Consider the following 20,992-nt stretch of genomic DNA (forward strand, 5'->3'; position numbering starts at 1 on the left):
GAGGGCTTCTGAGCGTTTTTCAAATCAACATTGATTTGAAAAGCGCTTGGCTAATGTTACCCTATGTGGGTGTTCCCACAGCAGCTTTGTGATTTTTTTCAAATTCGCAGGTATACCGCATGTAGCATTTTTTGAGTGATTAATTCAGAAATCGCTCTGAAAATCACACTCACTAATTGCTAGCGATTGCTATTGTGATTTTGGTGTGCACTAGCCCAGAGAGAAGAGGAGTGGAGAGAAATTGAGAATAGCCTGAGATGGAGCATTATCTGTATTGCAGTCTCACATCACACAGAGGCTACTTGCCTGTAATAGGACTCCTGTTCCTGCCAGTCTCTCACACAAGTCAGAAAGCAGCCCTCCTGGAGTCTAGGAACTGTCAAAAAATGTTCACCTTGTTTAACAAGATGCAGTCATTATGACATAGGGGAGAGACAGATTTTTGCCCACGGACTCTCCAGGCAAGCTCTGCATCATGCTGTGTATATATACCAGCTTGCCTGCCCTTTAATTGCAGTTTTATCAGTTAGCCTAGTATTTTGCATTGCCTTACAGCAACAAACCTGAATACACCAGACACCAACCCTAAATCACTGAATGAAAGGGGGCCTGGGGGGAGATTGCCCCCCAGGTGGAGTGGAGAGACTGAGATAGAGCAGATAGCGTATCTGTATTGCAGTCCCACATCACACAGAGGCTACTTGCATGTACTGTGTCTCCTGTCCCTGCCAGCCAAATCCAAAAAAGCTTTATTGGCAGGACCAAATACATTTAGCATTGCCAAAGCAAAAACAAAACATTAACATGGTGGGGAGGATTGTGGGAATAGGGGAATGATATAGGTATACCGTCCATAGCGGTGTGGAGAATGTAAGGGATGGTCAGCCTCTCACACAAGCTGCAGGCAGCCTTCCTGGAGTTTAGGGAATGTCAAAAACTTTTCAACCTGTGAAATACCTTATGTAGCTGTCTACATGCAGTCTTTACAATAGGCAAAGAGCTGAGTTTTTCCCACAGATCCTGCAGGCAAGCCTCTGTATATTTACCATATATTTACCAGCTTGTCTGCTTCAGTGATTTCAGGGAATTTATTTTAAAGGTACAGGAGTCTCAGGGGGATGTTCCATACATCCAGAACCCCCCTCTGGATACGCCAGTGTGTTTGTTTTGTTTGAATGTCAGTCATTGTAATTAAGATCTTGTTAACATACTCTAATGGCCTCAGACTAAGAAAAAAAAAATATATATGGGCGAGTTAGGTTTTGCTGGAAACTTCTGTAAGTAAATGATAGCCTCTGATAAGACCAGTGTGATGTAGAATTCTCTGGAAACTTGTGTGAATACTAGGAGACCAAGGTAAGCCATTTCCCGGCTTCAAGACATGTCCGATCTGTTCTCAATCAAAAACTGGATTGATTTTGCACAATAGTGATCTGACAATCCCATTTTCAACCGGACACGCCGGAAATTATGGGTTTTATCTGTCGGGGAAATTGCATGGGTAGACAATTAAATGCTTTATTACATTTTAAGGGGAAAAAAAAAATCAAGCTGATGGAGTTGCACTGATTTTTTTTAGAGGAACTTTAACCCAGCATCAAACCTCTTTCCAATCATGAGCCAATAAACCCTCTCCCATGAGAAGTCTCTAACGAGAGAGAGAGAGAGAGAGAGAGAGAGAGAGAGAGAGAGAGAGAGAGAGAGAGAGAGAGAGAGAGAGAGAGAGAGTGTGTGTGAGTGTGTGTGTGTGTGTAGTATCTGGCTCTTATTGCGGTGAAACCACTCCCAGTGTGATGGCAGGGGGACATGTCCCTGACAGCTTGCAGTCTGTGAACCTCATTCCATTGTTGGAAATAATGGCTTTTCCCACTGCCAAGCAAGCAATATCTCCCTCTGTGCATAGAGCTCTCAGTAAAACGAACATTCTGTAGCATTCACCTGCCAGCAGTAAAGCAGTTGCTACCATTTCAGAATGTAAATCAGGGACAGGAAATATTTTACAATGGGCAAACACTGACTAAATAATTTATAAAAAGAATATTAACAGTTTTTAGAGGGTGCTTCCCAGATCAGAACAATGTCCACAGGGAGAGGGCATACACAGTCAATAGTCCTCTTTATCCTCTTCTCTTTTGTTGTGCCACAATGTCCAGATAATTTTCTCATAAGAGAGAGAGAAAATAGACAACATAGTATAGTCTGTATAAAATGCCAATTCCAGGGTCCGCCACCCCTGACGTATGTCTCCCTTGGACCACCAGCCTCCACCACATGTTCCTTGGCTGGATATAACCACACAAGTGACATACTCACCTGGCCCTTATGCTAACCAAACCCACAGACCGTAAACTAGGTTTGAGATCATTCACCAGCTAATCACCATCCAGGTCCAGTCTCCGTTCTCATAAGCACCTCAGAATAAATAAAATGCCATCAATGCACAGCCATCTTTCTGATATACTGAGCTCCAATAGCCATAATAATAGCAACACACTTACAATATAATCACCTCTTGCTCACCACATTGAAGCTGCTGCCCATCCTCAGACAGCTGTAATCTCTTGACAGTGTGCATGGCTAGCCCGGCATCCACCTTTCTGCATCCAGAAACATAACTGTTCACCCACAACACCGTGGCCAGCATCTGTGCACAATATTTTTTCTTTGTCTTTGGCACTTGCTAAGGCTAACTATCATCTGTATGCAGATGACACCCAAATCTACCTCCACACCCCTGACATATCCACCACTACCATGGACAAGGTCTCCTCCTGCCTATCTGCCATCTCCTCCTGGATGTCCACTAGGTTCCTGAAACTAAATCTAGACAAAAACGGAATTTATGATCTTCCCACCCCAGTCAACCCTGGACCTCCCAGATGTGCAGGTCACTGTTAACCACACTACCATTCGCCCTACCTCTCAAGCACGCTGTCTGGGTGTCACCCTGGACTCCGCACTCTCCTTCACTCACCACATCCAAAACCTCACAAAGTCCTGCAACTTCCACCTTCGTAACATCTGTAAGATTCGCCCTTTCCTGACCTCTGCCACCACCAAACTACTCATCCATGCCCTCATAATTTCCCGCCTCGACTACTGCAATGCCTTTCTGTCTGGTCTTCCTATGGCCTGAATAGCCCCACTGCAGTCCATCATGAATGCGGCAGCCAGAATTATCCACTCCTCCCATCGCTCCACCAGGGCGGCTCCCCTCCGTGAATGCCTCCACTGGCTTCCTATCCAGTCCAGAATCAGATTCAAGATAGTGTCTGACCTACAAATCCGTCCACAAAACCAGTCCAACCTACATTTCTGATCTTACTCAGAGATGCACACCAAGCCGCTCACTCCGCTCCTCCAATGAACTTTGCCTGACCGTCCCCCGCATAACCCAGTCCCATGCACGCCTCCAAGACTTCTCAAGAGCTGCTCCAACACTATGGAACTCCCTACCTTCACCCATTAGGGCAGCCCCCTCCTTTAACACCTTCAAGAAGGCCCTCAAAACTCACCTTTTCACTCTGGCCTACCACCCTTCACAATTGCTCTAAACCCACAGCTGAACTCTGGTCCCCTACCTCTCGTGTCCCTACCTCTCCCTCTAGATTGTAAGCCTTTGGGCAAAGTCCTCCTTTTGTGTCCTACCTGATCATGGCACCTACATAACTGTGCACCCATGCTACGCATTTGAGTGAACCTAACTTGCCTAATCTCCATGCTCCCCTCCAGTGACTGACTAAGCATTACCTTGTACTCATACTGTGCTGTGTGATCTGGTTTTCTTGTATTCCTGTATTGTCATATTGCGGTTTGTCACCCCTAAATATTGTCTGTAACCTAAATTAATGTCCAGCGCTGCGTAATATGTTGGCGCTTTATAAATACAATAAATAATATTATTATTAATAATAATAATAATAATAATAATAATAATATTATTATAGGCATGAAACAATTTAAATTACTACACTATCCATGGAACCTTGGTTTGGGCGTTTGGCTCTTGTATCTGGACACGTCTCTGCAACTTACAGTAGTTCTCACGTGGGCGTGCGCATTTCCAGCGCAGCAATACTTGGTATTATTCCGTGGCTATTCACTAATTGCTGGATAGACCTGTTATGCCCTGATGAAGGGACATGTGAGTTCCAAAGCGTGTTGGCCTTCTCTGTTTATTTTAAATCCCACATTGATTTGCCTTTCCCAATCAGTGCTGTATTGCAAAAAAACAATTATACATAAATTGAGAGGGGCCTCATTTTTTCATACTTTTACAGAATCCCATGTTTATATTGAGCCTAACATCTAATCTTTTAAATATCTATCATAGTATATTCCCCTTTTAAAGCATGTGCTTTGTTTAGACACAATGCAGCTTTGTTGATACCTGACCTTTGTGTGTTATTTGGAGATCAGCAGTAAATGAAAATCATTACAAGGTCAAAGGCTGATGATAGAAGGGGACAATACACAAGATGACCAGTAGAATAGAAATACAAACACAGCTTTTTTGTGGAGGTGACGTCAAAGTTTCAACTAGAACATTTGTGTCATCATGCCATCAACATCAGCATTGTTCCATGAAGATTAAAGGCTAAAAAAAAAGAAAAAAAATGTATTCCAACAAGATAAGGGGATGGGGAAAAGACAACAGTAAATATTTAAAGGGGAACTCTAAGTGATCTCTATTGCTCGTCACCAGCCGAGTGTGATGCTTCAGTTAACAAGTCCACGTATGGTTGTAATCTCAGCATTTTCTTCCTTTGTCCTTTAGATTTATTTATTTATTTTTTTTTACTTTCAAATTTCTGTCTCCTACTCTCTCCCCTTCCTCCTGCACCTACAAGGAATCTTTTTCATATTGTTTAATTCTTCTTAATATGAAGGTGAAAGGAGCCATATTGAATCTCACAAATTCTCTGAAAATGCGCAAACTTTTAATTCATCCAGTCCAGGTTTGATAAATCGATATCTCCTCAGGAGATGCTCTGAGGATTGAGGAGGACTTTGACAAGGACTCAAACGCAAGGCAGATCTGACAAAGCATTGAAATATTCCACTGATTACAAAAAGGAAGAATGGCGCACAGCACCCACTGGCCAATAACAACCGTATTTTTCGGACCATAAGACATACTTTTTCTCCCCCCAAAATGGGAGGGGGGGGGGGGGTCCCTGTGTCTTATGGTCCAAAGGTGCCCAACAAAGGTGGTTTATGGTGCCCTGCATCGTCCTCCCCGTGTCGTGTCCCAGTCTCCATTGTCCTCCTTGCTTATGTCTCTGCCCACCTGTGTTGCCCGCCCCCATCTCACTTGTCCGCAATGTCCAGCTGCCTGTCATATCCCCCTGCCGCGTTAAGTACAGGCATATGTGCCCTGCGTCCCCGCATTATATATACCACTGTATATGAAAGAAAGATCGATACTTACCAAACCGCTAATGACGCGGCAGGAGTCCCATGCCGAGATGAGAAGCCACGCATTCAGTTACCGATCACCGGGACTCGCTTCAGCTTAATCCAGCGCTGTGCAGCCAATCAGGCGTGGGAGCTGCATCACGCTCATCCAATCACCGCCGCCTGCTATTCTGACTGGAAGCGATGGTCCCGGAGGCCAATTACTAGCGCTTCCTGTCAGAATAGCAGGCGGAGGTGATTGGATGAGCGTGATGCAGCTCTCACGCCTGATTGGCTGCACAGCGCTGGATCAAGCTGAAGCGAGTCCCGGTGATCGGTAACGAATGCGTGGCTTCTCATCTCGGCGTGGGACTCCTGCCGCGTCATTAGCTGTTTGGTAAGTATCGATCTTTTTTTCATATACAGCGGTTTATATAATGAGGGGACGCAGGGCACATATGCCTGTACTTAACGCGGCAGGGGGATGTGACAGGCAACTGGACATTGCAGACAAGTGAGATGGGGTGACTACAATAAAATTAAAAACAATGGTGCATGAGCCAGCCTGGCCCCAGGCTGGCTCATGCACCATTGTTTTTAATTTTATTGTAGTATCCCATGCAGTTTAGTTAGGAGGGGGGCAGATGAGAGGGAATATCCTGCACGCTGGTGCCCCCTGCTGGTCATATAGCCATTGTCTATATGCAACTGAAGCCCTCTCCAACGACTAGCTGACTTGCTCAGCTTCTGTTTGATTAATCACTGCAAGCTAGGTGTAACATATGTGTGCACTTCTCATTGGCTTATAAGCAGCCTGCAGGCTTTAAAAAGCAGCAGAGAACTGTTTGGGAGTGAGTTTCTCCATTTGTGTGTTTGGTAAGTGAGATGGGGTGGGCAACACAGGTGGGCAGAGACATAAGCAGGGAGGACCTTGGGGACAGAAATATGAGGACAGGTGACACCAGGTTGGATGACACAGCAGGGGAGAGACATAAGGGAGGAGGACATTGGGGACAGGAATATGAGGCCAGGTGACACAGGGGGACAGGTGACACCAGGTTGGCTGACACAGGAGGGCAGACACATAAGGAAGGAGGACATTGAGGACAGGCATACGAGGACAGGTGACACCAGGTTGGCTGACGTGGGAGGGCAGAGGCTTGGAGGAAGGAAACCATTAAGGACGTGACACAGGGGGGCAGGTAACACAGCAGGGCAGAGGAAACACAGGGACAGAGGAGGACATAGAGAGTAAAGAGACACAGGGTGACAGACAATGAGACTGGATGACATGGGGCAAAGGCAGACACAGGGGAACAGACTAGAGGAGACACAGAAGGGACAGACAACACAAAATGTACAAGGGGAAATAATTGAGGGGAGAACCTCCACAAGATGCCCCTGCACCCTTAATGCACCAGGTTTAGCATTTTTTTTCCCCTGGATTTTGACCTCTAAACCTAGGTGCGTCTTATGGTCCGGAGCATCTTATGGTCCGAAAAATACGGTAACTTATTTGCTAGATTTGACAAAGACTTCAGTCAGCCTCTAGTCAACATTGGGCTTACTGCAGGCTCACAGAATTTATTCTTCACATACATGAGGTGAGGCACACACTCACGAATAACACCACCAGGAAAGCTGTGGGTCCTACTGGTGTGCAAAGACATGTATTCCAGGCCTGTGCTGCTTAAAGCGGATCCGAGATGAAAAACTAACTATAACAAGTAACTTGTCTATATATATCTCATCTAAAGTTTAGAAAGAGATTACACAGCAAATCCAGCTACAACAGAATATGATTATTTCTTCCTGTGATACAATGAAAATGGTCATGTTCTGTTTCTAAACATCACTCACAGGCAAGCTGATCAGCATCTCCAGCCCTCAGCCTGTGAAAACTTAATTCCCCCTACTCCTCCTCCTCCTCCAGAGTTCAATTTCAAAGATCAATCAGATTTCTGAAGGTTACAAGCAGTTTCCACACGCCAGCCACGGGGCTCGTCTTTGGCCTCAATTCACTAAGCAGTGACTAGACTACTGATGGTTTTTAGTCTACTGATGTTTTGGTGGAATTTTTTAGACCTAATTTTTAGACCTGGTCTAAAACATTTGGCAATTAGGTCAGTAAAGCCGAGGAAATTATCAAAAGATGCAATTCACAAAGGCAAACAAGGAGTAACCACGCCCACTTTTTCTGACAGATTAGACCAGCTGATTTCTGTCTGTAAAGTAATTCTGTGAGGTATTTTAGATGTGAGGATGGAACCTTTTGAATTCATTATGCAGGAGTTGAATTATATACAGAGGAGAGCTCATCAGAGAAGGATGTCCGTCATAGCTACTCATTTGTTAAGTGCATCTTTTGATCATTTCCCCTGCTTTACCAACCTAATTAAAGAGTGTTTTAGACCAGGTCTAAAAAAAGGTCTAAAACATTCCTTTGTGATGAAACTGATTTAAACCAAGCCATCAGTAGACTAAAAACCATCAGTAGACTAGTCTAAACTGCTTAGTGAATTGAGGCCATTATGGGCTCTGCCGGTTGGAAACCGTTTATAGGATTATATATTCATGCAGGTTCAGTTGACCTGTACTGCCGTACAAAATAAACTGGTTGTGGTGGATTCAGCACAAGTGTCTGATAGAGTACTGTTTATTCAGTAACCTTAAAGTTCCCTGCATACTACATTTTTGCAATTCTGATTCCGTTTCAGATTCCGATTTTCCCTGAATGCAAGCAACAGAAAAACGGGAGGAAAAAAACGCAGCATGCAGTAACGATTAACAATCGGAATTTGATGTAAAAAACGATTAAAAATCAGAATCACATGCAGTGTGCAGGGAGCCTTAATGTGTTACTTCAGGTATGCACTGCTTTTTATTGGTGTTTCTGCCACATTTCTATTGCCCAATACTACCCGAGCACCGTAGTGATAGCCCCTTTCTGACACCTAACCTTAACCTCCACTCTTATTATTTTTCACTTCCCAACAGCCAACATCCTTCTCGACATTAACTGCTCTCTGACATCTTAAACTTCAAACGCGGCACCAAATATTTCCCCTTGCCATTGATGGAACCAACAGTTTATAAGTCTTAGGTGCTTACGGAGTACCCAAATCTTGTTACCCATAATGATAATGCATCAGTTTTATACAATGCAAGTAAAATTGTGTTGAAACATGAAGTGTACTAAACAAAAGAGAAGAAGACTTAAAGAAGAGCTGGAGTTCATAGTTTCACTAACAGAAGCCATTTCTTTCTGTAAAGTTGATTGATGATTTACCTTGTTTACTGAAATAGTTTGTCTACAATCCCAGAGTTTCAGACAATGACAATCTTATGTTCCATACAAAAGATCTTCTTGCTACCTGCCAGCAGTTTAGCTCACGCCAACAGTTCTGGTACCTGTATTCAGGATGTCTTTATTTAAACAGAAAAGAGTGTCCATCACCTCTTACCCAGGATTATATACACAAGTTTAATTTGTGATGTCCCATTTTCAACTATTCATATTGTCTTGCCAATTCTCTCCTTCAGGCCAGGAGCAGACAGTGCATTGTCTGCTCTGATGGTCTCTTTGTGGTCTGGTTCGAGCCTGTACAGATAGGTTTGCACCATAGGCTAGATTTGAAATGCATCTCCACTCTGGGGAAGATTGCGGACAGCACAAAAGTTTGTTACGGACATGCCACATGATGAGATAGACGTGTATGTACAGTGCGTAGCACACAAATAACTATGCGGTGTTCCTTTTTTTCCTTTCTCTGCCTGAGAGAGTTAAATATCAGGTATGTAAGTGGCTGACTCCGTCCTGACTCAGACAGTAATTGTGATGTAGGTGGAACTCCGCTCACGGCTCCGTCCACCAACAGTGCAGGAAAAACGGGCTGCTCGAACCCCAAGTCCAGTGCAATAGAAAGTGGATTCCGCACCAGGTCAGTGGAAACAAACTTTGCTTTATTGAATCACGTACATGGCAAGCTAAAATCCATCACCACATGCTGACATGTTTCGGACGTTACATGTCCTTAATCATAGCTGACTCAGACAGGAAGTTACTACAGTGTGACCCTTGCTGATAAGAAATTCCCCTTTTTTATCTCTTTCTTGCTCTCAGAAGCCATTTTCAGCTAGGAAAGGGTTTTATAGTTGTAATTTCTTATCAGTGAGGTTTACACAGTCAGGACTGAGTCAGCCACTTACATACCTGATATTTAACTCTTTTAGACAGAGAAAGAAAAAAAGGAACACAGCATAGTTATTTGTGTGCTAGCCACTGTACATACACGTCTATCTCATCATGTCACATGCCACTTCGGGTATCCTTTAACGCAACAGACCCATTGCTGACTCGCATGTGAACGGATCCCATTTATAAAGTAGGTGCTGTTCACTGTCAGTTTTCCTTGCGGTTAGACATAAAAATGACAGTTTTCTGCTATAGTGAGAACAGAGCCACAGTCAACAGCAATAACTGTTCCCTACACTGTCCCCTGCCATCTTGTGGATGTTAATTGGCCATACACCTTAAGACAGCGACCAGATCAACCAGATAGATCCCTTTCTGATCAGATTTAATCAGAGAGGGATTTATTGGCTATCCACACACTGTACACATATTTTCAATTGTTTTCAGCATGAAATTTATTGAAAATCTGAGGAGCCACCTGCCTAGCTGCCCAAGTCTCTTCCATCAGTAAATCCCCTGGCAGCACAGCTCTCACCTGGCGTGCCTTAGCTTGTCCTCCAGTGTCTGGTGGTTTTACTCCATGCCACAGCCTCCTTCTCCCTGTGTCTTTTCCCCCATGTTATGTGACAAAAGCTGCAGTTCAAACACTAGAGGCCTGGCAGCATAAAAGCCAGAACTCTAGTGTTTGAACCACAGCTTTTGTCACATGACAGGGAGAGAAGACTTAAGAGGAGGGGCTAGGACAAGTTAGAGTAATAGCTCTGCTGCCAATAATCTGCATCAGTAATCAACAATATCTAATGCTGCTAGTGACCGCCTCCACATCACCCATCAAGCAAAGTTTTCCATCCTGTGCGAGCAACTGAATCTTGAATGGAAATCAATCAAGACACCATTTGAGGCAACGAACAGTGATCAAATCTACCAGATAGTGATGGGTAAAATCATGTAGTGTTTGGCCAACTTTTATCAGGACAACAGATCTGGGAGCTGTACAGATGTGGTCTGTGGACAGCATCTTCCACCTGGTGCTGATCAGGGATGGTCAATGAGATGCAAATCCTGAGTTAGAAGATTATACATATTATGCATGCAAATTTATGCAGCTTGAAAATGGACCAATCCACTACCACATTTTCAGAATTTGATTGGTTAATGTTCAAGCTGCAGAAATTTGCATACATAAATTGCATAATCCTCGATGAACTCAAAACAATTTGCATCTCATTGACCACCCCTAGTGCAGATTATGAACCCTGACTGCATGCACAGTTTACATGTTACATGTGAACACATGCGCTCAAGACGCTTCTGCGAGGTACTCCTTAAGGCCTGTTACACATCAGAAACGTGCAGGAGAACGGCTCCTGCAGGCGTTGCAGCGTGTCGTCGGGAAACTCCGATGCGACGCTGAGTAGCGGCGGTAGTAGTTAATTAACCCAAAGGGGAAACGGCGATTCCCGATGATAAAATGCGCCGGGATGCGTCATTACGCAACAAATCGAAACGCAGCGTCGGGTGTGAAAGGTAAAAGGAAAGTCTATGGACTTTCCTTTTACCTTGGTTAACGCAAAGTATAGACCTTGCGTTAAAACGTGTAAAAAGGGCTCTGGTGTGAAAGAGCCTTTACAGTTTTGCCAAGGCAAAGTGACTAATAAAAAAACATGCTTCAGCTTCCACCTAACACAACATGCTTTTTCGTTGCAAACCAACCTTGTCGGCATATTTAACAAAAAAGGAAGAGACAATCAAGAGCCACCAATAGTGTATTACTGATATACAATTGGCATCGGTTGTAGGAAAGATTAGGTTATACTCACAAGTCTGGGTTGCCGGGTTAGGCAACCACTTTTATCGCAGACGAGGAGATTAGACCTGTCCTTGCTCAGGTTAAAAAGTCGCTCTCTGTAGAAAGAAAGAGGGTGTCCACACCCATCCACCAGGTGGATCAGATTGTGCTAAAGTATACAGAGGCGCCAGCAGAATAAAGAATAAAAGTAGTACCAAATTAAAAATCAGATAAAATGTTTGTGACAAGGGTGGGCTTACCTACCCAACAATCAACATGATAACTTTGTATGGTATAATTAGCGTTAAATTTATCAGCATTCCATGAAAACAGTTTGCAAAGCGTTTCACGGGTCCCAAGCCCACTTCCTCAGGTAAAAAACATACAGGTAGGAGCAACAGTGTCTTTGTGTATACAGGTGTAGCGCTACACCTGTATACACAGACACTGTTGCTGCTACCTGTATGTTTTTTGCCTGAGGAAGCGGGCTTGGGACCCGTGAAACATGTTGCAAACTTTTTGGGAGTGCTAATTAAATTTAACGTTAATTATACCATACAAAGTGGTCGTGTTAATTGTTGGGTAGGTAAGCCCACCCTTGTCACCCACATTTTATCTGATTTTAATTTGGTACTACTCTTGTCGGCATATTATACATATTATTTATAAAAAGGAGACCGGAAACTTAAGTGCATAGATCTGATTTAACTTTTAGCTTTTCTTATAAAAGCATGGTGAAAATCTAAATACACGACTCAAATGCAGAGTAACGCCTTCCACCTCTCCAATTTAACCTGTGTTCCCACTGAAGCGATTGTGCTCCCTTTCCTTTTATGATGATGGTTCATAGGACAGAAAAGCAAGGAAAAATTCTCCCCACTAATAATCTAGCAAAAACAGAACCACATGTATTCCAACAGCATTTCACATTATCTATCAAACATGAAAAATAGAGTTAGAGGGGAGAATTCCGCTTGAATTCATTTTTGCACACCTGTGAATCTGGATCACATGCCTGACTCGTGTTGAGTTTCAAAACACAGCAGGGTCGGATTTACCATAAGGCACTGTAGGCACATGCCTTCAGGCACTTAATGATGGAAAGCGGAGTGTAAATGAGAGGTTACTTACCCGGGTCTCTGCATTCCACTGACTAGATCTGCCTTTGGGGGCACCTCTAACTACCTAATACTTGGGGGCACCTCTGTCTACCTAATGCTAAGGGACACCTAAAGCTATGATGGACAAAGGAAGGAAGGGAGAAGTGACAACTGGGCCATCCAGCACAATTGCGGTGCAGTTCAGCGAGTGTTTGTAGGTTCATGGAGGGCGAAGTCTACGGTTCCAGGACATCTGTGCCTATAGGCTTATGTGATGTAAATCCAGGCCTAGAACACAGATACATCTTTTGCTGCAAAGAATTATCCTACAACACAGAATTCATCACCTTCTCCTTACTTGTAAGTTGTGCAGGGCCAGAGGCCGTAACACTAAACACTTATCATCCTGGAACAAGGGTAGAGTGCTTCCAAAATATGGAGAGTCTAAAGATTCTCACACAGTCACCAAAGACCAAGGCCACATACACACATCAGACCATAGTCTTTTGAAAATGAAAGATCACAGACCAATTTTACCCCCTTCCATGTAGTAGGAGAGCCATACCTTCACAGTCTATTCTATGGAGCTGAACTCCCCATCAGATAAAAATCTTTGCAAGATGCTGCACACAAAGATGCTGTACACATTCAAAAGATCAGTATCTGTAAAAGATTTGTTCCTGCCAAAGATCCGTTCCTGCAAATTGCATTCATAGTCTATGAGCTCTGCAGATCCTCATACACACCTTGTTTAACTGACATTCATCTGCAGATCAGACAATCATCTGCAGATCTGAAAATCCATCCTGGTGGATCTGATCTGCAGATGAATGTCTGTTAAACAAGGTGTGTATGATGATCTGTAGATCTCAGACTATAAATGCATTTTGCATAGTCTCCCAGGGGACTAAATCCTATATCCAGCACTGCATCCTAGTACTAAATATTTCAAATGAAGTCTGCAGTGTGGCAGATTTACCCTGTAAATAAATACATAATACTTCTACAGGTCTCTAGAGACCGAGACAAAGTAACTAGTTCCTACAGCCAGTAAACAGCACTCGAAATAGACAACGGTTACACACATGACATGAATGGAGCACAGGTGTCACTGATCAGAGAAATACAGACATTTTTATTTATTTATGTTTTCACAGCTGATTGGATGTTTGAAACAAACAGTGTAAAATATTACTGTTCTTTGTTGCATTTTTTTTTCTTTCAAGCGACTACACTTTACATCCAATTACAACTTAGTCCTTTTTAACATTTGATACAAAATGCATATAGGCCTGGTGCACACCAGAGAAGTTTTTCTGAGCGTTTTGAGTTTTTAAATCTGCTGCTAATGTTATCCTATGTGTTTGTGCACACTGGAGCAATGAGGTTTTGTAAAAAAAAAACCATAGCATTACATTGGGAAGAGTTTTTAGAGGTTTCAAAAGCTCTTCCCAATGTAATGCTATGGGTTTTTTTTTAGAAAACCTCATTGCTCCAGTGTGCACAAACACATAGGATAACATTAGCAGCAGATTTAAAAACTCAAAACGCTCAGAAAAACTCCTCTGGTGTGCACCAGGCCTTAGTGTGAACGACTCCTTAACCTATTTAGGTTCCTGGACGTAGAAACTACGTCCAGGAACCATGCACGCTACCGCAGGCACTCCTGGCCACGGATTCGGTAGCCACGGAATCAATGTATCGGGCTATGGTGCCCGATCACTGATTCCTCTCCCCCGCTGAAAAAGCTTCTCTTGGAAGCTGTGCTTTTTCTGGCTGTTTCCCCCCCGATGCGTCACTCTAAGCGTGTGTTACGCTTAGAGTGACGTCATGTAAACAAACTCATGGCCGCCATCTTGTGGCCAAAAAGTAATACTACACCTGAAAGTAAAAAAAAAAAAAATTAACACACATTAACATTATAAATTAACACACATTTACATTATAAATCTAAATCTAACCTCCCACCCTCCCAAAACTACCCAAATAAAAGGTTTACTATAAAAAAAAAACATTACAATTAAAAAAAAAAAAAACATGTAAAGATTTACCTAAGGGTCTAAACTTTTTAAAGATCAATGTAAAGATGAAATATTTCTATATTTTTTTTTATTTTAAACATGTAAATCGCGATAGATGCAAAACGGAAAAAATGCACCTTTATTTCCAAATAAAATATTGTCGTCATACATTGTGATAGGGACATAATTTTAACGGTCTAATAACCGGGACATATGGGCAAATACAATACGCGAGTTTTAATTATGGAGGCATGTATTATTTTAAAACTATAATGGCTGAAAACTGAGAAATAATGGATTTTACCATTTTTTTTCTTTTTCTTTTTTTCTTATTCTTCCTGTTAAAATGCATTTACAGTAAAGTGGCTCTTAGCAAAATGTACACCCCCAAAGAAAGCCTAATTGGTGGCGGAAAAAACAAGATATAGATCAGTTCATTGTGATAAGTAGTGATAAAGTTATAGGCTAATGAATGGGAGGTGAACATTTCTCACGTGAAAACGACGGAACGCGAATGGGTTAAAGGGATACTGAGGGGGGAGGATGGGGGGGTTAGGGGAAAATGAGTTGAACTTACCCGGGGCTTCTAATGGTCCCCCACGGACATCCTGTGCCCAAGCAGTTATGTTTCTACGCAGCAATCAGCAAACAGACTGCAAGATTTACTCAGGGTTATTAGTCCTCCTCTAAAACTACCTCTTCTTATTCACATATACACAAGATCACACCTGCTTCGACCCTCCTCTGGAATGCCCTTCCACAACACATCCGTCACTCTCCAACCTTCGATATCTTTAAAGGGGAACTGAAGAGAGCGGTATATGGAGGCTGCCATGTTTATTTCCTTACAAGCAATACCAGTTGCCTGGCAGCCCTGCTGATCCTCTGCCTCTAATACTATTAGCCATAGCCCCTGAACAAGCATGCAGCAGATCAGGTGTTTCAGACTTTAAAGTCAGATCTGACAAGACTAGCTGCATGCTTGTTTCTGGTGTTATTCACATACTACTGCAGAGAAATAGACCAGCAGGGCTGCCAGACAATTGGTATTGATTAAAAGGAAATCAATATGGCAGCCTCCGTATACCTCTTACTTCAGTTCCTCCTTAAGGCTGGAGCCACACTAAAAGCGCTTTTGTGAGCGCTTGCGATTGCCGAGCGCTTGTGGAGTGTTTTTCCCATTCACTTTCATTAAAATCACGCAAGCGCGCTCAAAAGCCTAAACCCTCCATCAAACCGCACTTTTTCCGACATTCATACACTCTACCTTAAGCAATTCCCCTTTTGACCTAAAGCCAAATTGTACTCCTGCTAGATATCCTAAAAATACCCTGCCTCTACGTTTGAATTTTGTATACTACCTCACCATGTGTCACACACCCCCCCCCCCCCCCTCCCTCTTCAATTTCTTTAGATTGTAAGCTCGCCAAGCTCAAGGCCCTCTCACCATTTTGGGTCTTGGTGAGTGATGAATACCGGAAATCCTACATCAGGTAAGAACGGGCCAACATTGCACTATAATTACAGCGCAAATGTTTACTGAACACTGATTAAAAAGAGGTGATACAAACATGTTACTTTACCTTTTTTTCCACTTTTTGCTGGATTCAATTCAAAGTGAGATTATAAAAAAACTATTTTTGATTTGATATTTTGACCATGTAAGATTTTTAATTAGAGTTTTTGTGATTTCCAAATCAGCACGTTTGCTCCTTTTGACATTTTACCCAAAATTCAACCTTTGGGGAGATGGCGATAAATTGCCCGTAGAGACAATGTGCAATGGGTCTGCTGCTGACACTATAAAGTGAGTTTGCATACCACGAGATTGTGGGTCAAACTACGAGGTATGACAGGAGACAGCAGTACAAAGAATAAGTTTGGCTTTAAGAAGGAGATTGACTTTTGAGAAAGCAATAGCAGCTAGAAAACAAATAGTTGTCGCTATTGGCAAGGAAAGGAGCAGGAACTCATGGAAACACGTTGAAAACATCAATATTATCGACAAAACTAAGAGGTCCTTGGCAGCTATAAAAAAGTTCTCTGGTGACCTAAGAAAAGTAAAGTTGCACTCCAACATCAGATTCTAACTAGGCTGCAAAAAACTACTTTTTAAAGGCAAGGCACCAAAAGCAGCTAAGATACAACTATTACTTTTTCAGGCTTCAGTTAATTTTTCCCTTAAGATGCATATTCAGCTGCTCAAGTCACCGAAGGTCTATTTTCAGTGAAGAGATCCTCCAGATCTGGACCAAAGGTAAACCCCTAGGTACTAAGACTCTTCAACAACTGTCAACAAATACACAACATTCCAAGCAAGGTAAAAGACAAGTGTTGTGACAGTGTTTAAGTCTTGCCAAGAAACAAATGAAAGCAAAGAACTTTTGTTCAATCCCACTTTTGCGCCCTTTGCACAAGTGACATCTTCATTTGCCTTCAGTTAACCATTACGACAAGGCCAATATCTGAACAGGCTAAGAAAGAGCTAGGTGCAGGAAAAGTCCTAACAGGTCAAAATTCTTATCATCCAGTTTATAGTATATTAAAGAGGATTATGAAAATGGCACCTCATTGTACACTTTGTACACTTCCCATTAACATGTGATACAGTTCGAAAACAAAAGCCTTGATTGGGGCCTCTTCACACCAGAAATCACAATGGATAGCGTACAGGGTTTGTGATTTTTTGGCGTCGCCTCCCCTCATTCCCCTAAATCTAGCTCACATCTTACTGACGTGAGGATTTAACCCTCTGGGCGATACAATTGCATCGCCCAGGAGGGGCGCAGCACTTTTTTTTTGAATTTTTTATTTTTTTTAAATCACGTAGCGAGCCCTGGGCTCGCTACATGATAGCCGCTGCGCAGCGGCGTCCCAACCACCCACTCCGATCGCCTTCGGCGATCAGAGTAAGCAGGAAATCCCATTCAGAACGGGATTTCCTGCTGGGCTTCCCCAGTCGCCATGGCGACGGGGCGGGATGACGTCACCAACGTCATGGATGTCGTGACGTCAGAGGGAGTCCCGATCCACCCCTCAGCGCTGCCTGGCACTGATTGGCCAGGCTGCGCAGGGGGTCCGGGGGGGGGGGGGGGCTGCGCGGCACGGCGGGTAGCGGCGTATCGGCGGCGATCGGAAGTTACACGCAGCTAGCACAGTGCTAGCTGCATGTAACAAAAAAAAAATTATGCAAATCGGCCCACCAGGGCCTGAGAAATCCTCCTGCGCGATATACCCCGAGCTCAGCTCGTGATTATCGCCCAGGAGGTTAAGAACAGTATTTGAATAAGACTTCTGTGCTACTGCATGTCCACACCCACTTCAAAACACTGTCTTAAAATAAATAGAGGACAGCCTGGATTAACCACTTAAGGACCAGGGGTGGTTTGCCTGATCTGTGCTGCGTGGACTCTCCAGCCCGCAGCACAGATCAGGATAGAGCCAGGGCGATCAGACTTACCCCCTTTTTTTCCCCAACTAGGGGGATGTCCTCCTGGGTGGGTCTGATCGCCGCCGGCTTGCTGCGCTTTGCGGGGGGGCTCTTCAAAGCCCCCCTCCGCAGCGTTTTTGGCACTCCGACCCTCTCCCTCCCCCTGTGAGTGGCGCAGGACTGATAATCGTCCTGCGCATTGTGGGATAGGCTTCAGCCTATCATATGCCGGCGATCCCCGGCCAATCAGAGGCTGGGGATCGCCGATCTGCCTTACGGCGCTGCTGCGCCGTATGATGTAAACAGCGGGGATTTCTTCCCCGCGTGTTTACATTTCTTCCCCGCGTGTTTACATTTTGCCGGCGCGCCGTGATCGGCGGCTCTCCGGCTGTTCACGGAGACACCCTCCGTGAACTGACATGGAGAGCGGCCGTTTCCATGGTAACCCACTTAAGACCTGCTGACGCCTATGGGTGTTAGCTGGTCCTTAAGTGGTTGACACCCCCAAGTGTATACAGAACAACATTTTTCTTCATTTCACTTTTATTTTCCAACTGTATGGGACAACTGCAATTCAGACTATAAAAACTGAATTCGCTTGTCAACATTCTTGGGGTACAGAACTTGCAAAATAGAGCAGTTCTTAAGTAAGCATAGGAATGTCTTGTTTATTTACCCTTAAATTAAGATGACAGTAATGCAGACTGCTCTGTCAGCCAAAGCACGGTTTTACTCATTCATGAATTTCAAGCTTCCGCTCACTTTATGCTATAAATAACTGTCAGCTTCACCATACAGCAAAGAATAAGCCACTACCTAATAACCAATGTTCATAATTCATCACAATAATACACGCATGTGAAAAGTACTCCAATTAACTTGCAGGGCGTTAAAAGGATACACTGATAACACACTGGTTATAAATCTCACGGGACACTTCCAGAGGTATTGTGGAATCCATTCCTCATTGGTTCCAAGCGGTTTTAGCAGCACGAGGTGTACTCACACAATATCTGGCAGGTCATTTTAACATTAGATGATCAGTGAATGCAGCAATACAATGTATTCAAATATGCTTGTAGTGATTTGTAGTAAGCTGCAGCCATAGGCAAATAAATCAAAATGAAGTGTGTTTGTATAGGAGTTCACAAAACAAAACCATTAAGGTAAGTGACTCTGCACTATATAGTGTATTATTCTACAACATGGCCACTCCTTTTACAACAAACTAGCTGTCACAGGAAAAAAATGACTTGCCCAATAGATGGCTATATATCTAGAGAGAATAGTGCATACTGCAGCAATGTCAGAAAGTTTGTCTAAGGCGCACTTTGCCAAGGCTTCAATGTGTCATAGCTATGCAAACACAAAAACGTTTACTACTTAGAATAGGTACACACAAGGGGATCCGCAGGAAGTCTTTTTGCAATTGTTCCAATCAGTTTCCAAAAATGGTAATCAATTCGAAAAGCAAAAGTACTGCACATAACTGCACAATTGCTTTTCTGACCCATCCTTTATTCTCAAGTTTCTTTGGATCTTCGTACATATCAATGGGAAGGCAGTATATGTGCAGTACTGATGAGGATTTACTGGCAAGTGCAATCACAAAATAATCAGGGAACTAATGCTTTATAGCTCGTTTCTGATTGGTCTGCAGCAGGATTCACTCACATTCAGCAGAGGATTTGAGCAATTTGACCAGAAAGGTTCTTGATCGGGAATAAATCTTGGCTTTTTTGTACGCTATGCACAAAAAAGCCAAGATTTATTCCTGATCAAGAACCTTTCTGGTCAAATTGCTCAAATCCTCTGCTGAATGTGAGTGAATCCTGCTGCAGACCAATCAGAAACGAGCTATAAAGCATTAGTTCCCTGTTTATGTTTAGCCACTATAACATACATACAGAAAAGCAACCGTTAGACATCTAAGGCTGGTTTCACAGTGGGACGTTACAGGCGCACGTTAGTGCAGCCTGTAACGCACCCCACCGCACAGCAAAGAAAAATCAATGGGCTGTTCACAGTGCCCATGTTGCGCTACACAGTAACGCAGCACGTCCTGATAACGTACTGCATGCAGTACTTTACACGCGGCGAAGCCACGTTAGACTGTTTGCACATGCTCAGTACGGGTGGGTTTTTTTATTTTGGGGGAGGAGAGGAGGTGGGGAGAGGCCGCTACGTAGCCAGGCACATGGCTACTTAATATTTACTCCACTTGCAGTGTTTTCTTCTTGGAGCGGCCGCTGATTGGCTGGCGGGACCACGTGATGCGGAGAGCTCCGCTAACGTTGTCTCCGCAGTGCCTCCGACAGAGCAGGCGCACCAAGAGCTGCTTGTAACGCGGCTCTTGGTAGCGTCCTGCTCCAACTCCACCAGGCGTTGCGTTAGGGGCACGTTATGCGACCTTAATGTCCCCTCTAACGCAACGTCCTGGCGTGAAACCAGCCTAAACATAGTTAAAATGTGTTAACCAAAGTATTTTTTTTTTTTTTAAAGTAACAGAAACCCATATCAATAGATGTCAAAGCATGCAATGGACACAATAAAAAACTGATGCCACATAATCATGAATTACATTTGGCCAAAGAATTACTTTTCCCTACAAGTCATTCTTTGGCTAAATGGAATTGGTGATCAATGCCATACAGATACTTGGCAAGTTGGGTGACTGAAATGAGGTAAAGACAACCATTTAAAAATAGCAAAAAATCATGGAGCAAAACTATCTTTTTTACTTACTGTTCATGGAAGTCCAGCATTGGTGGCTCAAATCGTATTGGCCTGCAGTTCCCTCTGTGTAAGGACACACTGTGGAGACAGAGATATATCTGTAGTAAACGGGACAATAGAAAACCCATCTTCTACTAAGCAGGCTGTGAACAGGTGTGAGCACAAGTGCCTTTCACAATGAAATGCCCAAAGGACTTACAGCACACTGTTCAAGAAGGGGGAACTTGACAAACTTGTTTAGCTAGAGAAGAAGAAATAGCGCAGCTACCGAACCAAGCCACTTGGTAACACTGTTTATAGAAACCATGTGATTCTGGCTTCAGT

At 43.5% G+C, this 20,992-nt stretch overlaps 1 protein-coding gene across 6 annotated transcripts in view; it reads right to left on the minus strand.

Moving 5' to 3' along the window:
- Positions 1 to 20,992, minus strand: part of TMEM131 (transmembrane protein 131) — a 248,280-nt gene that overhangs the window by 135,221 nt on the left and 92,067 nt on the right. For all 6 annotated transcript variants that reach the window (XM_068268162.1, XM_068268161.1, XM_068268160.1 and 3 more), the window contains exon 4: positions 20,678 to 20,746. In XM_068268162.1, the coding sequence (XP_068124263.1) occupies positions 20,678 to 20,746 (69 nt within the window). The remainder of the gene's footprint in view (positions 1 to 20,677; positions 20,747 to 20,992) is intronic.

The sequence above is a fragment of the Hyperolius riggenbachi genome, chromosome 2 (assembly GCF_040937935.1).
Source record: "Hyperolius riggenbachi isolate aHypRig1 chromosome 2, aHypRig1.pri, whole genome shotgun sequence".
Lineage (NCBI taxonomy): Eukaryota > Metazoa > Chordata > Amphibia > Anura > Hyperoliidae > Hyperolius > Hyperolius riggenbachi.